At 52.8% G+C, this 12,396-nt stretch overlaps 1 protein-coding gene across 1 annotated transcript in view; it reads right to left on the bottom strand.

Moving 5' to 3' along the window:
• The window catches only part of Pygm (glycogen phosphorylase, muscle associated), a 14,236-nt gene extending 7,584 nt beyond the window's left edge, over nt 1–6,652 (bottom strand). The window contains exons 1-13 of the mRNA XM_021638510.2: nt 6,331–6,652; nt 5,228–5,329; nt 5,074–5,152; nt 4,891–4,994; nt 4,475–4,606; nt 2,933–3,044; nt 2,758–2,840; nt 2,231–2,374; nt 1,857–1,949; nt 1,518–1,664; nt 1,220–1,383; nt 750–864; nt 158–259 (exon numbers count right to left, since the gene is read on the bottom strand). Of these exons, the coding sequence (XP_021494185.1) occupies nt 158–259; nt 750–864; nt 1,220–1,383; nt 1,518–1,664; nt 1,857–1,949; nt 2,231–2,374; nt 2,758–2,840; nt 2,933–3,044; nt 4,475–4,606; nt 4,891–4,994; nt 5,074–5,152; nt 5,228–5,329; nt 6,331–6,573 (1,620 nt within the window). The 5' untranslated portion in view covers nt 6,574–6,652. The remainder of the gene's footprint in view (nt 1–157; nt 260–749; nt 865–1,219; nt 1,384–1,517; nt 1,665–1,856; nt 1,950–2,230; nt 2,375–2,757; nt 2,841–2,932; nt 3,045–4,474; nt 4,607–4,890; nt 4,995–5,073; nt 5,153–5,227; nt 5,330–6,330) is intronic.
• Nucleotides 6,653–12,396: the final 5,744 nt, after the last annotated feature.

Raw genomic sequence — 12,396 nt, 5'->3', positions numbered from 1 at the left:
TTCTCTCGGTGATAGTGGGTGCTGTCTTCCACCACTGACTCCCACCAGTGGCTGAGTCTGGTAGGAGGGATGGACTCTGGTTCTACTCCTGACCCAGCCATCAGAGCCCTTCCTGTCCTTAGCCTTGGGGCAGGAGTCCTGGGCTGCGGCCTCCCACCTGCTTCACTTTGGCCACATCTCGGATAAAGGCTTCATCGTCCACATAGGAGAGCAGTTTGCGGAGCTGGTCCAGGTCTGAGATGTACTCCTCCCCAATGCGCTGTGGAAAGACAGCTTTCAGCCGGGACCCCCCCCCCCCCCGCCTCCCTCCTCCAGGCTCTTCCCAAAGCCTCCCGGCCAGAGCAATACGGATACATCCATCTTCCTCCTACACTATCACTGAACCCTCTGGGGACTGCCCCACCTGACCTCCTCCTCCTGACCTCTGGCCTTTCCTCCTGTGGATGGACGTGACCTCCAGCCTGCCCACCAGATATCTGTCCCCTTGCAGTCTCACTTCAGATGTGACAACACTCTGTATTAGACTGTCAACGCCAGCAGCTTGGCCTCTATAGCCAGGGCCTCCATTAGCCAGAGAGCAAGCCTGTTTCAAGTAAGAAAGCAATGCCCCTCCCTCCAAGTGGATGCCAGCCTTGGGAACACAGTACAGGCCTGCAGTCCTCAGCGGAGACCATTGTACAGGGAGCTATCCACTCGACTATACTGTACTGACCTATATTGGTCCTATCAGCCGCACTGTGACCTCTCACCTCAGCAATGACCTCTGCCAGCCCAGGGTTACACAGAACCAGCCAGCGCCGAGGGGTGATGCCATTGGTCTTGTTCTGGAACTTATGAGGCTCCAGCTCATAAAAGTCCTTGAAGCTGCAGGTTGGGATTGGGTGAGGGTCGCCATTCGCCACCACAGGGCCCTCCCACCTGGCTCCCTACTTCACTTTATGTCCTGAAAAGGGCTTGGAGGCAGGTGTGCACCTGGGGCAGGTAGGGGTGCTGTGTGTAAGAGGGGGGTCATCTGGGACAGGACTGTACTGAAAGGAGCTAAGAAGGGGTCACCCTCGAGGTGGGTGAGAGGGCTCAGCGTTATGGGTGCTTGATACTAAGCCTGCCCTGATGACCTCAGGGGAGGGGTCAGCCCGGAAGACCCTGGTTGGTCAGGTGAAGGGGCGGGGACCCTACGCAGCCGAAGCGTGGTGTGGGCGGGGCTTGTGGGGCCGCTCACATGGTTTTCTTGAGGATCTCCGAATGGATGCGAGCCACCCCGTTAACGGCGTGCGAGCCAGCGATGCACAGGTGCGCCATGTTGATGCGCTTCACCGCGCCCTCCTCCACGAGTGACATGCGCCGCAGCCGGTCTACGTCCCCAGGGAATGCTGCCGCCACCCGCTGTGCGCCCAAAGAGCCCAGAGCTGAGACCAGGATCCGGGCCCAGGAACCTTAGTCTTAGCCCCGCTCCCTCAAACCCACAGACTCAGCCCATCGGCCTCCTGACTTCCTCCTCCCACGCCGCCCCAGCTCACGTTAAGGAACCGCTGGTTGATCTCGTAAATGATCTGCAGGTGCCGGGGCAGCAGTGTCTCCATGAGGTGCACTGGCCAGCGCTCCAGGGCTTCGGGCAGCACCGTGTGGTTGGTGTAGGCACAGGTCTTCACTGTCACTTCCCAGGCCTGGCACAGAGAAGGCAAGAAGCTGGGTCAGATGTTCTCCACACGCTGTGCAGCCTGTGGCTCCGCCAGGACCCAACTGGGTTTCAGCTGGCTTTCCAGTCCACAGTCCTTGTTCAGACCTACTGCTTCTCCTTCCACATCGCGCTGGCAAGAGTGGCTACTAAGCGGCCACCCCTAGCGACTGAGACCCACCTTGTCCCAGTCCAGCCGCTCCAGGTCCACCAGAATCCTCATCAGCTCAGGGATGGCCAAAGAAGGGTGGGTGTCGTTGAGCTGGATGGCCACCTGTCGGGGAGGGGAGTGGCAAGTCAGGCTGGATTCCAGACCAAGCTCTACTGTGAATGCTCCTTGCCCCTTCAGAGCCCCCAAAAGGCCAGTGTCGTTCTGTGGCTGGGCTGGGACCAGGAATGGTGGCAGTTGGAGTGGTGTCGCGAGTGCCTGAAGATCCTGAGCAAGCCATCCCCCCATACACTGCCAGCCCCACTCATCTGAGAAGTGAGGCTGGAAAGAGGCGGCCATGGGACTCAAGAGATAGGGAGACAGAGGCCTCCAGGCCAGTGCGCTACCTTATCCGGGAAGGCATCAAAGTTTGTGCGCACAGGATCACGGCAGCCAAACTTGGAGGATTTGAAGCGCCGGATGATGTCCTGGAGGGTGGCAGCCACCACAAAGTACTCCTGCTTCAGCCGAAGCTCCTTTCCTTCAAAGAACTAAGGGAGGAGCAAGACGGAGTGCAGTTGAGGTGGCAGGAGGAGGGGCCCAAAGCTGCCGTGGGTGTGACCAGGAGAGCCCCTAACACACTATGTCCCAGAGCCCCTGACTGTCCCCACCTTCTGGACCCAGGGCCCTTTGCCTCGGCAAGTAACCATAGCAGGTCAGACCAGAAAGAGACAGATTAACTAGGAGTCCTGTGGGAGTCCCCAGGAAAACAGGAAATGTCACACCCCAACCCTTCCCTCAGGACTCAGGTGTCTTCCTACTCAAAGGACTTGATGGGACAGCAACAAAGGTCTAGGACAGTCGCAAAGGTCCCCACCCCCGGCTCCCCTGTCCCCCTCCAAGGACTTGAGCTTCCAGATGAAGGGCAACGCACGTTATCATTGGGGTACAAAACACGTGAGATGTTCTCGGCCAGGTTTCGGTCCAGCACAGCTTGGATGTAGCCACCAACGTTGACTGAGGGGTAAAGTGGGTCAGGGTGAGGCTGGGGCTGGGCACGGGCCGGGCAGGGGTAACAAGGGCCGCTAGCCACCAGCAGAGAGACTCACAGTCCTTGAGGTTGAAGTCATTGGGTGCCTTGGCCGACCAGAGGCGCATGGTGTTGACAACGTTGTTTCGATAGCCTGGCACAGGCGTGTCGTAGGGCATGGCCAACACTACCTACAGGAGGTGCCTGAGTCAGAAGCTGGGCAGGCTGCCAGGGCCTGGCCCTGAACAGTGCCTGAGTCTGGTTTGTGAGGGCTCCTCCACCAAGAGCTGAAGCTCAAATCACCGTCATTGAACTCTGCCAATGCCCAAGGTAGACTAGTTCTAGCACTGAGGCTCACTAGCTGGGTTACCAGGAGCAAGCTGCAGAGCCTTTAGAAAGAAGAGAAGCCAGGCCTGCTGGTACAGGCCTGGGAGCCCAGCTAGTGGAGAGGCTGAGGCTAGAGGATCACAAGTTCAAGGCCTGTTTAGGTTACAGGGTGAGTTCAAGGCCAGTCTGGGCAACTTAGTGAGGACCTGTGTCAAGAAAAAAATAGAGAGCTGAGGATATAGCTCAGTGGTAAAATACTTGCCAAGCAGGACCATTCAGTCCTCAGCACTACAGTAAATAGGTAAAGAAGACCTCTCCAGCACCCCCACTGGACATCCCAACACCTGCCTCTGAGGATTATAGGAAGGGAGAGCGTGACAAGTGCTGAACCCAAAGCTGGTCTCTGTTGGTGGCTGCTCTACAGCCTGCCTTGATCAAGTGAGAGCGTGCTGGACTCAGGACAGGGTTGGGAGATCTTGGATGAAGATTACACAGGCGTCAATTCTATCCAGAGGTCTTATAGCTTGGTAGCCACAGGGCTAGCTAGCAGTAACCAATGCCAGCCAGCCCCAGCTCCCATAATCTATAAACACCAGTTTGCTGCAAAGAACTGCCTGGGACCACAATGTCAGTGGTGCCTCCTAAGGACTCCCTACATGGGGCCTTACTGTCCCTCCCTGACCTGAGTAAGCCCTTGATGGGACAGAATGTCTGTCTGAGCAGTGACTGTCAAGAGCAGACAGCAGCTTGAAAGCCAGAGCCTGGCTGCCTGGGGGGCATGTACGGCAACAGTCCTGACTGGGTCCAGGCCTAGACGAAAGAGCAAGAAATACCATTTCTGAAGGTCTAGGGGTTTCCATGCAGCCCCGGAGGAGACTGAGAACGGCAGCCACCCATAGGAGGAGGCTACAGGGCAGGGGCTGAGACACCCAGCTGGGCTTCTGGACTCCCTCAGATTCTCTGAGTGGCTGTGGGCAAGCCATTCCCACCCATCTTCTCTCCTGCCTCCCTCTCACGGTTGTTGCTTTCACCAGGTTCCCAGCACACATGTGCAGAGACTTCAGCCACAGCGCTAAGTCTCGTGTTGAGGAGAGGAGCCGGCCAGGCTGGAGGGCTGGTGCAGCAGGGTGAATCCCTCCCTCCAGGGTTGACACTCCCTGGCCTCCTGATAACCCTGGCTGTGTCACCTCCAGGAAATCTCTCAACACATCTGAGCCTTAGTGCCCTCCCTCTGCCTCCCTCCCTCTGCCTCTCACTGAGTACCCCCAGAACCTGGACCCATCTTCATCTTCACCTGTGTGTCCACCCACTTGGCACCCTGGCTGGTGTGCTCCACTCGGCCATAGAAGTGCACAGGCAGCGTGAACTCGGGACGAGCCTTCTCCCAGGGGTTGCCATAGCGAAGCCAGTCGTCAGCCTCTTCCATCTAGAGGGTTGACATGGGTGAGTGGTGGGACAGGGCAGGAACAGCACCCTAGCTTGGTGGGTCACCCAGCAGGACATACTACATCCCAAGTGTTCCGCAGGGGTTGACCACAGGCTTCAAAGTCACCAGGGTCACCAGTCATCAGGCTTTGAAGCAAGGGGCAAGAGAGAAGGTTTTTTGGGGGACCCGAGGTGTGTTCTGAACCTATCCAGAGACAGATGGCCAAATAGGGGACCTCTCTGTTGTGACTGGGCACCACAAGGTTGGGGGTTTGGGCTGCTCACCTGCCAGCCTCCACAGATCTTCTGATTAAAAATCCCAAACTCATAGCGGATCCCGTAGCCATAGGCAGCTAGCCCAAGGGTAGCCATGGAGTCCAAGAAGCAGGCTATGGGTACAGGAAAGTGGGCATAAGGGACCCGGCGTAAGAGAGTCCTCCATCCTACGGCCACAGACTATGTACTCACCTGCCAGGCGGCCCAGGCCCCCGTTGCCCAGCCCTGCATCCTCCTCGATCTCCTCCAACTCCTCCATGTCCAAGCCCAGCTGAGGGAAGGGGTGGCAGCAGTCAGGCCCAAGTGCCAGCATGGGCACCCCCCCAACCTTAAGTGTTTCCCCCACCTGGTAGGTGGCCTCATCACAGGCATTCTCCAAGGCCAGGTTCACCATGGTGTTCTGTAGTGTCCGTCCCATGTAGAATTCCAAAGACAGGTAGTAGATCCTCTGCCCAGAGACAGGCCGGTATGGAAGAGGGATCAGCGCCACCCCCACTGACATCAGCCTGGCACAGCTGGCTCTGGGCCTCTCTCACCCTCCTGCCCTACTGCCAGGCCCCAGCACATCCCATCTCTGTCACCAATTCATTTCTCCCTGCTCAGAGGGACCATTTCAAACTTTGGGGTCCAGTAGATAAGGAAGGCATTGGTCCCCATGTTCCTTTGAAAGGCCTTTCAATCTGGCCTCAGTTTCCCCTTCTGGAGAGTGAGGCTGGCCAGGCCTATCTCGGGGATTAAGGTGCTTGTGAGTAGAGACCCCTTGTGAAGGACATGCCCCTCCTAATATAGCCCATCAGGAAGTGAGAACATTCACTCTAAATGCTCCCCCAAGAAGATATTGCCAAGGGCTGGAGGAGTCATTCTCAAGGTCACACAGTGACTCAGGGCTGGAATTGCCTTCAATGGGCTTGTCTAAGCACTGCTATCCCCCTTTGCCCTCAAGCCACAGTCCAGAGACAACAGAAGCATGAAGATGCTGAAGGCACTCAAGCCTCCCCATTTCCTGGGTCCCTCCCTCCCCCTCCCCCACTCCTCCTGTGGGGTGTTAGGTTTCTGACATTTACCAATGACCCTACCAGATACTTGATCCCTGCCGCCCCAGCTGCCCCTGCTCTGGCCTGCCTGTGGCACAAGCAGACTGTGACATGCACATATTTGATGGTATGTACTTCCCCAGCAGGTCTAAACTGGGCCACAGGGGTATACATTTCCTGCCCACCAGCAACCCCCTCCAACCATGTCTGGCGCATGTTTAAGTACCCCTGGGTCTCCCTCAGTATTCTGTCCAGCACCCCTAGGTCCTCCAATCCCAGGCTCCTAAAACAGCAATTTATTTTGCTGTAGAAAACTTGGGCCTCAGGAAGAGGCTGCCACTTACTTGAGATGTCTCAATCTCTGCCAGGCCCCACTCCCAGCTCATTTCCCACCCAGGTGGCCCCCTCGTAGCACCTTGGGGTCCTTTTCGTAGTAATGTTGCTGTGTGCGGATCCAGCGTCCCACGAGGTGGTCCCGCACAGTGTGGGCCAGTGCAAAATAGTAATCTCTCGGAGTGGCCACATTGCGATCCTTGACCAGGGTGAAGTGCAAGTGGCGGTTGAAGTTCTTTTTCAGATCAGATACATTTTCCACGCCGGCTAGGCCACGAACGCTGATTTGCTTTCTCCTATCCTGATCTGAAAGAGGCCTGGACATGGCTGCGGGAGGGTGGGCTGGACTGAACAGATTGATGGCCTCCGCGGTGCCTCCAACCAGGGAGTGGAGCTGCCTAGCTGTGAGGGGATTTAAAGCCTGGCTCAGGGCAGCATGCCACGCCTCCCGGGACGTGGGAGGGTCTTGGCCTTGAAGCTCAGGGAGCTATTTTGGGGGCAAGTAGAGAGGACAGAGGAGAGGGAGAAACAAGCTCCCACAGCCCAGGGAGGGCCCTGTTCACAGCTGACCCACTTCTTCCAGGTTTCCTGTGTCTTCTGGCCCCTGGCTTTTGGAGAATTGGAAGCAAGATACTTCAGACAGAGCTGGATTCCTCTGGGAGGCCTGAGGCTTACCTAAAGCATTCTGGTTGACACTTTGCCTAAGACATTATCCATTCTGGGCTCTTTCCTGCACTATAGATGAGGGTGGGACTGGATTGTGGAGCAGGACACACTTTCTTTTTCTCAGAGCAGCAGGGCTTGTTTGTAACGTTTGCCTTTAGTGCAAGCACAGGGGCGTGATGAAGTGCCTCTCAACCTGGTCATAGCCATTCCTCACCTGGCTGGGACAGTGCAGGCTGCAGACAGATGGGGAGGCTGTGTGCATGGACAAGAGGAACCACAGGCTATGAAACAGTGTATCCTAAACACTCTCACGCTGTACAGAAGAAGCGGGCAGCTCTGAAAAGGGAGACCAAGATCCTGGTTTGCAGGGAGTTTTGTGGGGGAGGACAGATGCCCAAGGTAGAGGGCCACTGCTTTCACCCCACCCCCACCCAAACCAAGTGGCTCTGAGCTCCCCCCTGTTGCTGTCCTTCAAGGAGCTCTGAAATAACCTTTTCCAGAGGGATAGTCAGGTTACAAGATAGCTTTGGCTGAGGCTGCAGCCTGAAGCAGGGGCTGCTGGGAATTATAGTCTTGCGGGTCTGCAGAGTGAGAGAGCAATCCCCAACAGTTCAAGACACTGATGAACTGGTGTCACCAGCCTGGAATCTCAGCTCCTTAGCAAGCTGATACAGTAGGGTCATTAAGTTCAAGTCCTTTTCTATTTTTTCCAAGACAGGGTTTATCCGTTTATCCGTGTAGCCAAGACTACACAGATAACTTGCTCTGTAGACCAAACTGGCCTCAAAGTCACAAAGATCCGTCTGCCTCTAGCTTTCTACTTCTATTCTTCTATTATTTGAGTCAGGGCCCCACTATTTAGCCTTGGCCATCTTGGAACTTCTATGTATATGTAGACCATGCTGGCCTTGAACTCTGGCCAGAGATCTGCCTGTTTCTGCATCCTGAGTGCTGGGGTTAAAGGTGCCACCACCGCCTACCCAATAGCTCAGAATGCTATAGATAAGCATTCAAGGCCAGCCTGGGCAAATCATTGAGATGCAATCTCAAAAAAAATAGAGGGCTGAGTTCAGTGTCAGAGCACTTGCCTAGGTTCTGTGCTCAATTTCTAGCACCACCAAAAAAAAAAAAAAAAAAAAAAAAAACCAAAACTGGCCAACCCCTGGATAACAACACCAAGGTCTTCCTGAGACCTTTCTCTCCTGCTCCCACCCAGGCTTTACAGCGGGAGATTTTGCATGCTACCTCCATGACTTCCAAGAGCCTATTTTATCCCTTTCCTCTAGTCACCCAAACAGCCTAGTCCTTCAGGCTTTCCCTTCCAGACTCTGGCTGCCTGCATTTGCAGCTCATTACTGACCCCAGCAGTGCCTTGCTGTGTCCTTAGGCTGTTTTATTGGGCTGAGTCTGACTCCTTTATCAAATGTACCCTGTGTCTCATCAGTTGTCGCCTCTTAATTTGGGGCAGGGCACAGCAGACACTAGCTCCTGTCTTTGAGGAAACAGAACCTAGGCCCTCAGGCTACTTCAAAAGCTGGCTGTGCCTCCAGGGTAGCAGGCTGAGAGGAAGAACTGGGCGTTCTACTCTGAGGGCCAAGGAGTTGGATAGCTAGTGCCTGGGATAGCCAAGCTGTTTCTGAGAACTTTCTGCCGCGGTTCTGGAGTTCCCAAACAGCTCACTGTGTGGCCTCAACTGCAAGCCACTCTCAGGTCTTTTCAGGCTAAGCTCTGACTCTTCCCCTACCATGGGCACAATGCCCCTGCTCATTTCCTGGAGCCAGGTTATCAAATATAGAAGCCAGGAAGAAAACACAGATGCTTACACAGAAACCTTTCTCTCTAGACTTTTCAATGTCTAGGGCCTCATGCATATTAGCTCTGTGGTAGTGCTCTACCACAGAGCTGTCTCCAGCTCTACTTCCATTTTTATTTTTTAAATTGTATTTATTATGTGTATGTGGTGTACACATGGTGCACATATGGAGGTCAAAAGGACAATTTTGGCAAGTTAATTCCCTTCCTTGGGTTCCAGGAACCAAACTCAGGTCATCAGGCTTTTGCTTCTACCCAGTGAATCATCTTGCCAGCCACATTTGTCTTTCATAAGTTCTCATTTTTTAGATGTCTGTCAGCATTATGTATAATGGCTTTCTGATCACATTCATTCCCCATAGCCCTCTCCTGATTCACAATTAAGCCGGTCTACTTGTGTGGCATGTGTGTGAGAGAGACACATCACTGTGGTTGCTTACAGAAGTGTGAATGAGAGGTTTAGTGGAGCATGGGCATCTTACCAGTTGTCTACATCAGTGCAGAAAATGTCTCCTCCCTCCCCCAGGAACCATTCAACAATAGATGACCAGGGAGGAGTAGAGTCCTGTGAATCTCTCCCCCTCTATGACAGGATGTTGGAAAGACCAATCTTGTGCAGGTAATCACAGCTGCTGGGAGTTGAAGACACCACAACATCCCACTCTATTGCCCAGCTCACACATCCTGTGCCTTCTTGGGCTGTTCTCTAAGCCTTGGGGTAGTGTATCATTTATGGCTGAACATTCAAGTCACTTATACTTAGCATCCTGACCAGTTAGGAGTACCTGCTGTTACAACTGTGCTCCCTCCCTGGACCAGCAATTAAAAAGGGCACTTTCTCCTCTTCCTGAGAACCCAACTTTGGGTCTTGGAACCTCTGTCAATAGCTACCAACCAATGCCCTCTTCTGACTTCCTTGGGCACGTGGCATACACACAACACACACACACACTCACAAAACTAAACTTGCTGGGCATGCAGATCTCTGTGAATTGAAGTTGACCTTCAACACTAATCTATAAGGACACAATTATTTAGAAGACAATTTGATGAGACCATTTCACAAAAATCCAGTTGTTTCCCCTGTAGGACCTGTATCCTTCCTACGAGCATTTAACTAAGCTTACAGTACCAAATGCAAATTCCTTCCTGTGGAGGTCCCAAATTTTCAAACGGTGGTTAATTACTCCAAGACACTCATCCCGACCACATGAGTCCAAAGCAGTATAAAAAACTGTTGACAATTTTCTCCCATCAGCCTGCATAGTACCTTCCCACACTACAAGAAGGGCTACCTCCCCCTTTTGGCTTTTGATGTCCTGCAACTGAGCATATTGTTTTAGAGCCTCCCTGATTTTTATCACCCTACCTCATTCCTGACACAGGGTCTCAAGTGAAACTGGATCTAGGATAGTGATCAGCTACCATTTTAAATATATAAAATATATTTTAAATATATATAAAATGGTAGCTGACCACTATCCTATATACAAGATAAATGGTAGCTCTGGTTCATCATGGTAGTTGGGTTTGTTGAGCTAGTTTCTCTGTGTGGCCTGTCCTGTCCTGAAATTAGCTCTCTGTGGACCAGGCTGGCCTCATAGAGATCTGCCTGTCTCTGTATGGAAATGAAAGTTGTGCACCACCATTGCCTAGCCATGATTTTTTGGCAAATTTCACTATGTAGTTCTGGCTGAACTGAAACTATACACTAGTTTGAAACATCCTCTCACTGGCCTAGAGCTAAACAATTTAGGCTAGACCAGCTGGCCAGTGAGTTTCAGGAATCCTCCTGTCTCCCATCTCCCCAGCTCTGTTAACACACCTGGATTTTTTTAGTTCTTGAGGCTTTCATTTATTTTCATGTCATAGCCATGCCTACCCAATTCTGTGGCAACCTCTCTTTTATAAAAATCCACTGACAACTTGTGCTGCCCATACACACTTGGTAGGTCTCATTACAACAGCCTTGACTGGCCTAAAACTTGAACCTGGCCTCAAATTCAAAGATCCTCCTGATTCTGCCTTCAAGTGCTGGATTTAAGCGTGAACCCCCACACACTGCCTTACACTGGGCATACTTCATATAGTTTGAGAATCAGACACAAATACTTGGCAGCATTTCAACAGTCATATCGCTTTTTTTGTTGTTGGTTTTTTGAGACAGGGCTTCTCTGCTCTATCAATTCAGCCCCTACCCCCTCACACTCCTTTTCTAATCCAACCTACAGCCCACACACCATGTTACAAAGCCAAAGGCTGGACAGCCCTGCCAAGTCTAAGGCCTTGTCACACACTTCCTCCATGAATTTTCTGGATCTCCACGGCAGGGCTCCCACTTTGCTCTATATACCCGATCCCAGTGTAAGATGTACAGGCTCACATAGCCGTCTCTTTCATCCTTCCTCTCATCTTCACTCAATAATATGGGTAGTTTACTTCCCAGGACCCTGAAGTTACATCCATCCCAGACCAGAGGGCTGGCCTGCCCACCTGTACCTACACTGGGTCTGCAGCGCACTTGTCTTAGTCTCGAGAATGGGACCTCATGCTGACCACCTCTGACATGACCCTTGCCCAAGTCTGAAGGGGCAGAGCAACTGGCATCAAGTGAGGCAGAGCCCTGACACAATAGGACTGGGTGTTTTCTACCCAAGAGGCCATAGGACAAGTGGGTATTCCCCACCTCCTAACACTGACAGCACACAAAAGTGCTTGCTGTAGCTGGGCCTTCAAAGTGTAACAAGCTCTGGCAGCAGCGATGGGGGTTGGGGCATGAGAGCACACTTGCACAGGAGGTGGGATGGCTAAGCCGTGGTTTAAGTCATTTATTGATTTTATTTCTAAAACCCACATAGTGCCACTTTGCCGCTTCCAGAGCTTCAAAGAGCTAATTAACCACCCAATGAGCCCACCAGGGAAACCAAGATAGCGAGGGAAGCAATAAGGTAAAGCCAAGGTCAAAGAGGGTAGCCAGGCTCTGTCCCCACACTGTAAGGTTAAGGACAAAAGGGTGGGCTATTAACAACTGCAGGGAAGCCACTGGACAAACCAGCAAGGCAGCTCTGCCCAGCAACAGCTGCACGAGCTGCCCATAGACCTACCTGGCTCTTACAAAGACAGAAGGGACAATTTTTCTGGTGTCATCTGCCTACTATCTACTATCCTAAATTGTGGAACTGCAGAAGACCCTTTGCAGAGGTGCCCATCTAGTACGAGGGTAACATGTTCCTCCCCAACCACTCCCCTAGGCCTGCAGTGCTGGCAGGCTGAGAGCCACCAGCAGAGAAAGAAAAAGGCCACTTGGCGGTTTTAATTTTAGCAGCTCTGAGCTTGACAAGCAGGATTAGTTGGCCTGACCTTTAGTGTTGATGCCTCCCCAGGCCCAGGTCCTTAAGTCAGGTGGCAGCTAGTAGACACAAATCATAACTAGAGCTCATCAAATATGGGGGTTGGAGCCCCAGGAAAGGACATCAAAATAAGAGATCACGGAGATGTGGAGTAAGCCTGGTTCTCAGTTATAGCAACTAGACACAGGGTGGCAGCTGAAGCTACTCACATACAGGAGGTTGAGTTGGGGCCAAGTTTGTTAAAACAAGGTAGGTAGGGTCAACTTTGGTGCCATTATAGGTTGGGAAAAGGAGGTTTACAAAGAAAAGAAACAGACCCG

The sequence above is a fragment of the Meriones unguiculatus genome, chromosome 1, assembly GCF_030254825.1.
Source record: "Meriones unguiculatus strain TT.TT164.6M chromosome 1, Bangor_MerUng_6.1, whole genome shotgun sequence".
NCBI classification, from domain to species: domain Eukaryota; kingdom Metazoa; phylum Chordata; class Mammalia; order Rodentia; family Muridae; genus Meriones; species Meriones unguiculatus.
The sequence above is the reverse complement of the archived record's forward strand: the minus strand, read 5'-3'. Positions and strand labels throughout refer to the sequence as shown.